At 38.6% G+C, this 12,203-nt stretch overlaps 2 protein-coding genes across 2 annotated transcripts in view; both read right to left on the bottom strand.

Annotated features, from left to right (window-relative positions):
• Positions 1 to 1,760, bottom strand: part of LOC118808243 (zinc finger protein 385A-like) — a 21,852-nt gene extending 20,092 nt beyond the window's left edge. The window contains exon 1 of the mRNA XM_036570777.1: positions 1,490 to 1,760. The gene's annotated coding sequence lies outside the window, so the exon portion shown is untranslated. The remainder of the gene's footprint in view (positions 1 to 1,489) is intronic.
• Positions 1,761 to 4,475: 2,715 nt separating this feature from the next.
• LOC118808242 (serine protease 27-like) lies at positions 4,476 to 11,685 on the bottom strand. Its single transcript, XM_036570775.1, has 7 exons — positions 11,443 to 11,685; positions 8,480 to 8,500; positions 8,213 to 8,381; positions 7,805 to 8,073; positions 6,255 to 6,400; positions 5,440 to 5,640; positions 4,476 to 4,758 (listed from the first exon to the last, which is right to left on the bottom strand). The coding sequence occupies exons 1-6, from the start codon at positions 11,489 to 11,491 to the stop codon at positions 5,446 to 5,448; spliced, it is 849 nt and encodes a 282-aa protein (XP_036426668.1). The 5' UTR covers positions 11,492 to 11,685; the 3' UTR covers positions 4,476 to 4,758; positions 5,440 to 5,445.
• Between the last annotated feature and the right edge of the window lie 518 nt (positions 11,686 to 12,203).

Genomic DNA, 12,203 nt, shown 5'->3' with positions numbered 1-12,203 from the left:
GCCACCCAGACACTTCAGAGTCCTGCACTTCCTGACCCTTTCATACAGAACATTTCAGAATGAGATGATCTCTATTTATATACTGTACTTCTCTCTAAGTATTTTTATTGAGTTACAGGTCCTCAGGGCAGCCCCCCTCCCCACTCTTAAGATTTGATCCAGGCTCAGCTTTCATCCACCCTAATGAGAAATGTTAGCATGATGAGCTCAGAGGACGTGTTAATGTGAGAGCTGGACTGAAGTTGCCAACTCAGGCCATGCCACACTCTGAGACATGTTGGAAAGGTCAGTGTGCATCAAACTCATCACATCAGATTCTGATTATTTGAGTAAGTACAAATCATTGCATGTTACATTTTGCCTCAAGATCAGTACTGCCAGTGCTGTATTAGTAACTGTGTGAGCAAATAAACAAAAGAAAGAACAAATTATTATATTATAGATATAAAACAAATAAATGAGTTACGAATATTACAATTTTAAACAATTGATTTCATTAGTATACATATTGAATATTTTAGATTGAATTTTTGGCTGATAACACTTAGTGATAAAGTTTACGTTGTTTGGAAATGCCGCTTTGTCTTCCATCTGTAATTTAATAAGTATACTGTGGAAATCTGGTAACACTTTACTTGAACGGTGCTACATACTGTTGACTTAACCATGCCATAAATATGTTTTGCTACCATGAATTGTCATGATTTTGTTCATTCATTCATCTTCTAAGCCGCTTATCCTCCTGGGTCGCAGGAGCCTATCCCAGCGCTCATCGGGCAGGATACCAGTTCAACTCAGAGCAGACGTACACATTCACACACACCTAGGGGCAATTTAGTGTCTCCAATTGCCTGATTGCAGGAGGAAACTGGAGCACCCAGAAGAAACCACACAGACACTGGAAGAACATGCAAACTCCACACAGAAAGGACCCTGGCCACCCAGCAGGAGAATCAAACCAGGCCCTTCTTGCTGTGAGGCAATAGCGCTACCCACTGCACCACAGTGTTACCCCAGCTTTTGATTAGTATTTATAACAGTGTCCTGTTACCATTACCGGTGGTTGTCATGACAAATGTCATAATGTCATGACAGCTAACTACAGTACACAGCAAAAACCATCATGTGATGTAAGCTGCCATGACATCAAATGTTATGACAACTGCCATGACAATTTCCAGTAATGGTAACAGGACACTGTTATATTAGATATACTGAACGAAATCTGTCAGAATAACTCATGGCAGCATATGACATCCGCATGGTTAAGTCAATATTATGTAGTGAGGGGCAAGGTAAAGAAAGGTGGGTGTTCAGCACATTGTGGTGATTTTGATGTTTGAACACCAGTGAAATCTGATATTTCACTGATGAGTTGATGAGGTGTGTTTTAGCAGGAAAATCACCAAACTGTGCTGAACCCCCAGCCCCCCACCCCCATATGCTAAAAAGAAAACCAAGCAAATGCATTAGAGAGGAATGTGGGTACCTGAAGTTGGGAACCTCTTCACCTCTTCCCTTCTTCTGTTCAGACTCACTTCTTCACGGCACTACTTCTCTTTAGTTTAGGATTATGTGTTATGGAGCCAGGGAGTTCTCCGACAGCAGAGAGAGGAGGCACTGCATCACTACACTGCACATCCACATCACACAGCTAGGAAAATCCAGTGGTATTTCTAACAATACAGTTCAACTCAAGAACAGACAATCAGCAAACATTTCTCTCTCTCTCTCTCTCTCTCTCTCTCTCTCTTTCTCTCTCAGGATAAATGTGCGAGATGCCATGCACTAATTCTGTTTCCTTGGAACAGCAACCCAATATAGGACAACAACTGTAGGATGAGGGAGCAGAGGGGAGAGAGAGAGAGAGAGAGAGAGAGAGAGAGAGAGAAGAGAGAAATGGGAGAGAGAGAAGAGAGAAATGGGAGAGAGGGATAGAGATAGAAAGAGCGAGGAGAGAAAAACAAGAGAGAGTGGGGCGTTCTGGATCAATTGCTGCTTTTCAATGTGTGTGTGCTTGATCGGGCAAACAAGCAGAAACTGTTTGTGTGTGTTTGTGTGTGTGTGTGTGTAACAAAGTGCCTCTCATTCACTGCTCTTTTATATGTTCATGCTAACCCAGACAATACTTCACTAATTCATCTAAATACAGGTTTTTCTAGGAGGAACTTGTGGGAGTGGATGTTTCCAACCTTTCCAACCTTCTATTAACCCTTTAACATGATCTTCAGGCTTATTATATTATGTGGCTTATCATTCAGTAATTACATTGATTAACTCGAACAAAGCACACATCATCAGTTGTAGGAGTGAGGAGTGAGAGCCTGGACTTGCTGGTGGCTCTTGTGTAATTAAGGAGTTATAGCATGTATAAATAATGGAGGTTAACCATTTTCCCTGCTCAGTTTATCCACCCATCCACAGCTGAGAAGCACCACCAAGAAACAGTCACTTCTCGCTCTATGACTTTATTTGTATCTAAACGTGACTTATGTAGAATGCACAGCCACATTAGTGTATCATTATCAGCTTCAAATGAATCAATTTGCAGTTTGCAGTGGGAGTAAATAAAAAATTATATTTGTGAAGTAGCAGCGGCTGAAGAAATGCAAGAGTATGAACTGCTCTCTTGTGCTCTCATCACCACCTGCTGGTGTGTCTGATACAGTCCAGCACTCAATAACACTTCACCTTTCAGTGCAACTTTAATGTGATCACTTCAGCGAGAAGAGCAAACAGCAATCTACCCTCTAGCTTTGTCTTCTTTAAGGGAAAAGTCTAAGAGATGGAAAACACTTGAGTGTACTGTACTTTATTACTGTGCTCATGTTTTATAAGATTGGTGTACTTTACTCATTTGTGAAATGCAATTCTTGTGCTCAATTACATTTCAAAGAGACAAAACATACTTTTACTGCTTACAAATTCATTTACACCAGCAAAGTACTTGTTATAAATTTCAGAGGTCAGGAGATTTTTTCCCTCATTCCTCTTGCTGGTTCAGTTGCTGTGCTTTTCCTTTTTCCCCAAAATCAAAGTGTAAAATAATACTGCCTGAAACTAGGTTAATTAATTGGCACCACCCATTAATCCCCACACCACACACAATATACTGGAAATATTAAGATATGAAGTCTTTGTCATTAGAGACCTAATATCTAAAGTTAAGACAGGGGTCAGCAACCCAAATGTTAAGAAGAGCCATTTTGTCCTTTCAACAAAAAATAATCCACCTTGGGAGCCACAACATTTTATGTCCATTTTACCATCTTGGCTGTAAATATGTCTCAGTATGTGCTAACGTACTAGTACAGGCTAAAAACATAAACGAAAACGCAGACTTTTGCAGATTAAACTTATCAGGAAATCAGCTGAGTGCTTATAAATGGAATTAAGTCTGTTCGTCACCAAATTATCAATGTTCATCTTAAATCTTTCTCTTTGCCTTTTCGCTAGCTACTAGCTGGGCAAGATTGTTGTGTCTGCGTGCCGATCCTCAGGGTTAAAAGTTGGTAAATTAGCAGTTATACATTAACTCCAGCATTTAAAACCATTTATTGTTAAAACTTGGTTATAAAGATCAGCAGAGATTTATTTTGTTGCAAAGGACGATTATTTTTACCTAAAATTCTACTAATTCTGCTGTGAAGCCACAACAGGGCAGTAGAAGAGACGCATATTGCTGACCCCAGGGTTAAGACAAGATAAATTTAAGTCTGGGTGATGTAATGTATGATTGTGCACAGCATTAAAGGTACTTTAAAAAAACCTTTTTTAAAAAAATAAAATAAACTTTTACTTTTTACTTTTAACTGTAGATACTTTTTGACTTTCACTCAAGTACAGTTTCGCTCCATACTTACATTTTCAATAAAGATTTTGATGATGTGCCTGTATTTTGAATTAAAGAGAAATTCCAACAATTTAAAAAAAAATGCTGTAAAATTCAGTCATTAGGATACAAACAAAGTCATTTACAGTGGTTTGAAGTGAAATGGTTCACTGTAGAGAAATATACCCACTCAGTGTCTTTACAGTAACCAGGAGTCGCAACTTGTCCACAACACAAAGATTTTATTTACTCTCCAAAATGACCAGCAAACATGTGTCTTCTGAGTTGATAATGGTAAAATTCTGTTAAATCCAAAAATTTTATTTTGCCTAAAATATTTAGAAAATACATTTTGGGCCAAAACCTCATCTCAAAACTATTGTAAAACAAAGTCTCAGGCACCAGGCAACATATCTGTCAAGGTTCTTATCACCACAGCTGCAAGCAATTCTCGCTCAGCAATGTTCCTTATAATGGCATTTTAATGACTGAATTATGCAGAAATTTATAAAGTGTGTAATTTGCCTTTAAACATAATTTCTCTGAGCTTTTTCCACCTCTGCAAATTGTAAAAGAGAGATTAATATTAGGTTTTGTGAGGCCACACATGCCTGAAATGATGATGACTCAGAAACAAAGAAGCTCCTGCAGGTCTATAGTGTTTAATTATAGTGGTGGTCCAAAACAAAATTACATGGAGTAGCATGCTGTCTATCACACAGTTCTCACATTACACATCGATATTACAACACAGTTTCAATACAATAATGTATATCACAGTAATTTTCCTGAAAAATATATTCTCAGACCTTCATTGCAATTGAAGGTAGTGTCATTCTGTACCTATAAATATAATATAAAAAGTGTTTTTTGGGCTGACCAAAGCATTAGCTCAGCACCAGTCTCCCCCACTGCAGTGTTAGCACCTGCCAAGACATAAGCAGACATTATAAACAGATAGAAAGAAAGAAAACACCTGCTTTGATGGTAAACTCCCAAATGATCACCTTGCAAAGATCTAAACTTTCAGCTAGTTTCTGGACCTGCTCCTCACATATCATCTAACCAGCCACTGCTCTACCTTCTCACACCTCATTAATTCCACCGCAAAAAAGAGTTGGTTGGTTTCAGAGTTGGTTAGAATAGATTTATAATACAGTATAGTACTGTAAAAAGTCTAAGACATTCATTTAGTTAATTTCCAGTCTAAACAGCCATTCAGTAGACGTTATTCCTTTTCCATCTTTAGGGAAAAAGTAAAAACATATATTTAACAGAAAATTACACAGAAGCCTAAATATATATTTTTTTCAGCATTTATTGTGTCCACCCTTTGCCTTTATTATAGCTTGCATCCTTTGCTTGCTTTCATTTCTTCATAGGACTTGGCAGGGATGTTTTTTCACTCCTCCAAAGTTAGTCTTAGATGTTGGCTGTGTTTTCAGAGTAATCCCAAACACATTCAGTGATGTTGATAACTGGACTGTGGGGTGGTCAGTCCATTGTTCAGAATAAATGACAATTTTGACTGGAAATGAAATAAATGAAAGATGGTATCGGACTTATCGACAGTCCTGTACATGTTGAAGTGTGTGTAAATGTCTTACCGTGTTTTAACGTGCAGGCGTAAACTTGATGAATCCAGGCAGGTTCTGTTTGACAGTGTTGGAAATCCAGCCTTGGTACTGAGACACCAGAGTGTAGACGCCAGGCGAGTTGGGCTGAGCACAGCCGTAACCAAAGCTAGTGATACCAGACTGAATCCAGACTGTACCCTTCTTATTCACCATGGGGCCTCCAGAGTCCCCCTGCAGCGATCGAGAAAGAGGAAGAGTGAGTGAGAGAGTCAGAGAGAGATCTCCTGCTACTTTATTTTTTCATATAACCCATTTCAATGATCCTTCTGCCAAATTTGTGAGCCTCTTAAAGGATAAGTTTGACAAAAATCTACAAGAAATTTATATAGTTTGCCCAGCAACATGACAGCAACCCCTATCAGCACAAGAAAATGAACAAGGATTTTGTTTTTGAAAAAAAAAAAACAATTCTTACACTTGTCAATAGTGGGAGAGACACACCTTGCTTGTTGTTTTTGTGCAGTGTTGTTACATGTTTTATGCACACTACATGGCTGCTTGGTGTGCACAGGATGTTTTTTGTAAGTTTTGCTCTTTAACTTCACAAATCCAAATTATTATAACATTTCAAAATGATAATCAGCTTGCAGGATACTAAAACACAGCTAACTGGCAGTTAGGCTACACTGTTTTTGCGTTGTGACAGGGAAAAGGGCAGCCAGCAGCCTTAAAGAAACACAGTGTGTACCTCCAAGTAAAAGGCAGTGCCCACTGGAGGACTAACAAAGGTTGTAAACACACTTCATATTGTATTTGAGTGTGTCTGTGCGTGTGTGTGTGTGTACCTGGCAGGTGTCTTTGCCTCCTTGTCTTAATCCAGCACAGATCATGTTATTGGTCACAGTTTCAGGTCCCAGTTGTTTAGCACACAGCTTTCTATCAACGATGGGCACTTGCGCTTCCTGCAGCTCTCCAGGATAAGGCAATGGCACTACACACACACACACACACACACACACACACACACACACACACACACACACACGTCATATACCTTATTTGTTTTCATATGCAGAGTGAATATAAAGTCAGTAGCTTACGCCTTTGAAACCTTTTCAGGACTAACTAACTATGCTGCATAAACACATTTGCAGATTATAGTTTAAAGGAGCAGTGTATAAGATTTAGTGGTGGTGGGGTTGCAGATTGCAAACAACTGAATATCCCTCCCTCACCCCTCTCTTTCCAAGTGGCAGTCAGGTTTTCTGCCATTGCCTGTCACAATTTTGTTTTGCTTCTTCATGTTTTTGCTTCTTTCACAAGGAGGATTCAACTTTCCTTGTTTTTTTCTTGTGCTAAATAATAAGTCTGATCTTCCATTTGTCAAAATTTGGAATTGCAAATTTCACACAGCACAAAATAGTTTGCCTGCACGGCAGCAGCCACTGATTTTTCTTCTTTCTACGTCTTACAACTGGTGCTACGGTGCCACCAAATTCAAGCTGCTGATTCAGCTTAAAACTTGAAAGGCAAAGAAATGTGTAATGTGTGTATATGTGTACAGTACATGTTTGTGTTAATGGGAGCATGCATCTGTGTGCAGTACATTTCAAAATTTTGCTCTCAATCATATAAAACCAACTTTGTTGAATGTACATGTATTAAATTATTATAAGATGATGCAAATACTTCAGAACTTCAAAGGTTTCAAATAATTTGTCCACTATTATGTTGCACATGAATAAAATGCATTACATGAACACAATTCTTGCCAAAAAGAAGTAAACTGAAAGAGGGCAACTGTGCTGATGTAACATATTTTATTTATGTGCAACTGACTTGAAACATTTGAATCACATACATTCAAACTACACTTTTCCCAGTGAAAGAAGCTGTAAAAAAGCAAGGGAATTTTAGATGTGTCCAGACAATGACGAGCAGACCTGCAAAGTTCAGTTCCAACCTGCAGCAAACATGCCCCCACCCCCATCTAACAAAGCATCTGATCCAGCCATTCACAGAACAATAAAGATGTTAAATAGCTGGAGGCAGATGACTAAAGTTAGAGTTCTCAGATCTGCAGGATCAGGTTTGGTGATAAAGCTATAATAAAATTAACATCCATGCCTGTATTTGAAAAGTGGTGATCAAATGTCAAGAAAGATGAGACAAGAAATTATAGTAAAGAGATAACTGCAGTATGTACCATTGAATAACTTCTATTACCAGCAAGCCCAAAGTTTTATTACACACTTCTATAAGTATAGCTCAGTCAGTTTGTACTGAGATCCCTGTAGTTACTGAATAATAAGCCTTAGTATGTAATAAGCCTACAATTTTAAGAGGTTAATTGAAATACTGAATAAACTTCTGAGTGGTAGTGTATGTGATTTACCTCCAGAAGCGATATCTCCCCAGCCTGTGATCCAGCTTTTGGTGCCAGCAGTGAAGGTGCTGCCCGTGGCTGCCAGGCACACAGGCATGATGTAGTTTGTGAAGGTGACAGACGCGTTCATGCGCAGCAGGGTGATGTCGTTGTCGTTGGTGTTGCTATCATAGCTGGGGTGACGGATCACCTGCGTGACCCTCCTTATGACCTGATGAGAGTTAGAGCCCTCCAGAGTCTGTTTCCCCAAGTGCACTTCCAAACCAGCAATGTTCGTGCTGCAGATAGACAGAAAGGAAAAGAAGGAAAAAAACCCCAAAAAAACAAGAGTAGTTCAGTCATTTGTCCAGTTGCTTCTCAGAGGGGTGTCAGTATAGAATATATAGGCAGTCGGATGTGTGTGTGTGCAGTCTATACCTGGGGAAACAGTGTGCTGCTGTCATAACCCAGTCTTTGTTGATGAGGGATCCTCCGCAGAAATGGCCATCAAAAGCAGGGCTCTGTAAACTAACCTGCCATGGCCAGGCCCCTGGAGACGCAGCCTGCCCACCCACAATACGAGGGTTTAACGGTGGACGACCACATACTGAGAAAGAGAGAGATCCGTGTAATCAAATACAATGGCTGTTTGTGTGTTCTATTTTATCTATTGAGAAAAAATAGAACAAGAGAAGAGGCTCCTACCATTCTGCTGTGCAAGAGACACTGAAACATAAGAGCAAACAGCAAACATGAGATGCTAGGAGTTGATATCAAGAAACACTGATATCAAGACTTAATCAAGACAGCATAATTAAGGTGGATTGTGCTATATCTAGAATATTGGTCCTCTGGTTTGCAGTATACAGTCATATGCAAAAGTTTGGATGTGCCAGTCAGATTACATGTTTTGTTGATTTTCTAAGTGCAAATAAATCCATAAATCATATGGAGAAAACATATGGTATTTTTCAGCATGTTTTAATGCACATTTTCTATGTATTTGCTGAGTTGCTGAGTAACATATTGAACAAAACAGTAACATATTGAACAAAACAAAACATGAAATATAACTTTCGCACAGGCCACATTTTATGTTGTTTTGCTCAATGTGTAAAATTCAGAAAATAAACAGTAATTGTGCATTAAAATCGTGCGGAAGTGTGTTCTCTGTAGAGGAATCAATGAAACATGTCATTTGACCAGAGGCACCCAAACTTTTGCATACAACATATACATATTTTTTCATTATTTTTATTTTACTTTTGAGGACATCTACAATAGCAGGGCAATTATTTGGAACAACGATTGTTCCACTTGTGACCATAACCGTCAGTACAGGAGAGGATAATACCTGGAACACAGTCGCAATGGAACATATAATTAGGTAAGAAATATAATCTCGATAATATTGATCTAAAATCTGACTTAAAATGACAGATAAGACCGTAAAATACTAAAAATTAAGTTATAATAAAATTAATTAACAGACCAAAGAGTGGTCATTGTCACCATAGCGAGAAGCTTTGGCCACCCTGGTTATACCAAGAGAGACAGACAGCTATCATCAATAAAGCAGTCACCAGATAAGTTGTACTACCTACCATGTGTGAACAGTTATGCTTACAGGTTAAATCTGTTACCAATCAGATGTAAGAGTTTGCTCACCCTGCGCTCAAAACAATCAGCACAGTTCACACTGAGAAACTACCCTGCTGCAGTGTTGTAGGCAAAAATACACTTTTGGGTAGGCCTGTTTGATGAATATGACTTTCAAACACACCAACGTCCCGCAATGTCATCAACCAGAATTCTGGATTCATAGAAACACAACAAACACTGCAACACCTACAAAGACAATAAAAGATGCGTCCGCCCACCACTTTCTTTGTTTGCCCAAAGAAAATGATATAACATCACATGGATAAAATTAAACAGCTGAAATCAACAAAGACGGGGAAAAACAACTCAGCAAACATAAAAACCCAAACCTAATCATCCTACACTACCCACAGTGGGCGGACCCGAAGAAGATGACATCATTCAGCTGAGATGGGCAAAAACAATAATAAGCAACACAATCGAGTTCTATACTCTCCTATAATCATTTGTGATGTATTACTTTTTAGCACTTACTATGTGTGTCTTCAGGCTAGATTCATCTGAGGTGAATCCAGTATGGAACAGGTTTGTGCTAAATGTAGTTCAGCTTAATTTTATTAGGTCTAACCCCGCCACCCTATTGTAAAAGCTCTGCCTTTAAAAGTGGTCACATTAAAGTGAGTCATGTTACAGTAAAGTCAGCCACATTCACATTTGGGCTTGTCTACATGGGTGACTGCTAATGCTGTGTTACAGCACCGTCTCAGTTTTGCTATAGTGTGGACAGGTGAAGATGGAGCGGCAGCATTCTAAACCTGATTGATGTGTCTCTTAGTTCAGTGGAAGACCTAGACAAGTACACCTTACATATGGAAAATGAATGAGGTTTGTGTTGAACAGTTTCTAATAATGTAGAACTATAGAACTGCTCTGAGGACGTTTGTCTTTTGAGGCATCAAAATCTTTTTGGATGATGTAGAATAGTATATTAACCACTTAACTCCACCCTGAAACTTAAGAAGCAAAGATTGAACACCAAAAGTGTCTGACTAAGTACACTTGGGGTAAACGGCGTAAATTAGATTTTTTTTTAACTGCTCCTTTGAAATTTCCATTCTATCAAATTTCCACTTCAATTACCATTTCATTTACCCAGGAAGCTCAGATTACCTAAACACATTCATTTACCACCACTGATTATATGTTTCATTCATCATTTTTTACTCCTAGAAACTAAGAATATGGTTTCTTTGCTTTGGGCTTTATCATTCCCAATCATTCTCAGACAAATGTTTGAATCTGAGCAAAATGAAGAGAACATGACTAGGCAAAATGAAAAGTATCATGAAAGTGTTATACTTTATAATTTCTTTAATTTGCTGGCAAAACATGCTTCACTTCTTTATCTTCTGACTTCATATTTGTGCTTTGCTGAAATCCACAAGTCTAATAAGTCAAGGCTATTTAATGATAAAGCATAGAAATATATTTTTTTAAATGATAAGCTGAATCTGCACTTGCTTGTTTTTCTGAAACTTGACATCATCATTGTAGTTACTTTAAAGGAGAGGGCAAAAACGTTATTTACTTTTAATGTAAGTTAAGGTAAAGAGATGTTATTCCATTTTATTGGTTCAATTATCATGAAATTTTTATACAATGTAATGGGCAGCTGCTGTGTTCAAATTATGCAGAAATCTAAAAAAAATTACAAAAAAATGGAGATGCTTTTTTTTTTGATAATGCCAATATACTGTTACAGAATATGAATTTGATCACCTGAATTTGAAATGACTGCAAGTCAAAAACAGGATCAGATTACTGTAAAACTGAATTAGATCTAACTGTATTTGCTTCTACAGCTTCACACACTCATTCAAAAACATGGATACAAATTACATTTCAGATAATGCAACTTCATAACTTTACAGTTATCAATATCAAGGCATAACAATTCTACATTTTTATTCTATATTCTTTCCCTTTGCTGCTGCTTCAGTGTCGTGGTCATTGTAACTGAGATAAACAGAGGTAATTAGTGAAGAGTGATATCATAGATCTCTTACCTCTCACACACAAGACGAGGGCCAAGAGCGCACACTCTGACCTCCACATGTCTGCAGTCTGTCTCAGGAGCTGAGTGTTTTTCTTTCTTCCCCGTCACGCTCTCTTATATTCTCTCCGTCTCTTTACCTGTATGCCCACTCCTTTTGTCACACATCTGAACAACTCACCGCTCATTATGTTCTCTTCCTCCTCCTCTTTTTTCACAATGTTGTGTCTCGGTCTCTCAGAGCAAGGACACCTGCCCTCCTTTGTTCAGCCAATACGTTTTGTAAGTCCATTTCAGTGGCAGTATTTTTAAGATAAGCACGTTATATAATTACCTGTCAGGCAAGAATTTCAGGTGTTTGACAAAGGAAAAATCCTTTTTTTTCCTGGAAACACTTGATAACCTTACTGCTGACGTCTTAATGGAGTCATAAAACACCCAGACTATGCTATCTCATTGGCTATGCATTTGATGGAATATTCCAGAGGTATGTTTCCCATTTTAAATTTGTTTTCGGAAGTAATGTTTGTGTGCAGTTGTCTTGATGTTACACATACACACACATTTTCTAAACCGCTTATCCTTCTGGGTCGGAGTGGAAGGCAGGATACACCCTAGACAGGTCAGCAGTCCATCGCGGGGCAGACAGACAGACAGATATACATTTACACACATATTCACACCTAGGGGCAATTTAGCATGTCCAATTGGCCTGACTGCATGTCTTTGGACTGTGGGAGGAACCTGGAGCACCCGGAGGAAACCCACACAGGC

Source organism: Colossoma macropomum, unplaced genomic scaffold, assembly GCF_904425465.1.
Source record: "Colossoma macropomum unplaced genomic scaffold, Colossoma_macropomum, whole genome shotgun sequence".
Classification (NCBI taxonomy): Eukaryota; Metazoa; Chordata; class Actinopteri; order Characiformes; family Serrasalmidae; genus Colossoma; species Colossoma macropomum.
Note: the sequence above shows the minus strand (reverse complement) of the source record. Positions and strands in the feature narration are given on the sequence as shown.

Coding starts and splice junctions, on each gene's coding strand:
- LOC118808242 (XM_036570775.1), bottom strand. CDS start 11,491: ATGTGGAGGTCAGAGTGTGCGCTCTTGGCCCTCGTCTTGTGTGTGAGA. Junction 6,401..7,804: donor GGGAGATATCGCTTCTGGAG/GTAAATCACATA, acceptor GTGTGTGTGTAG/TGCCATTGCCTTATCCTGGA. Junction 5,641..6,254: donor GAGGCAAAGACACCTGCCAG/GTACACACACAC, acceptor CGATCGCTGCAG/GGGGACTCTGGAGGCCCCAT.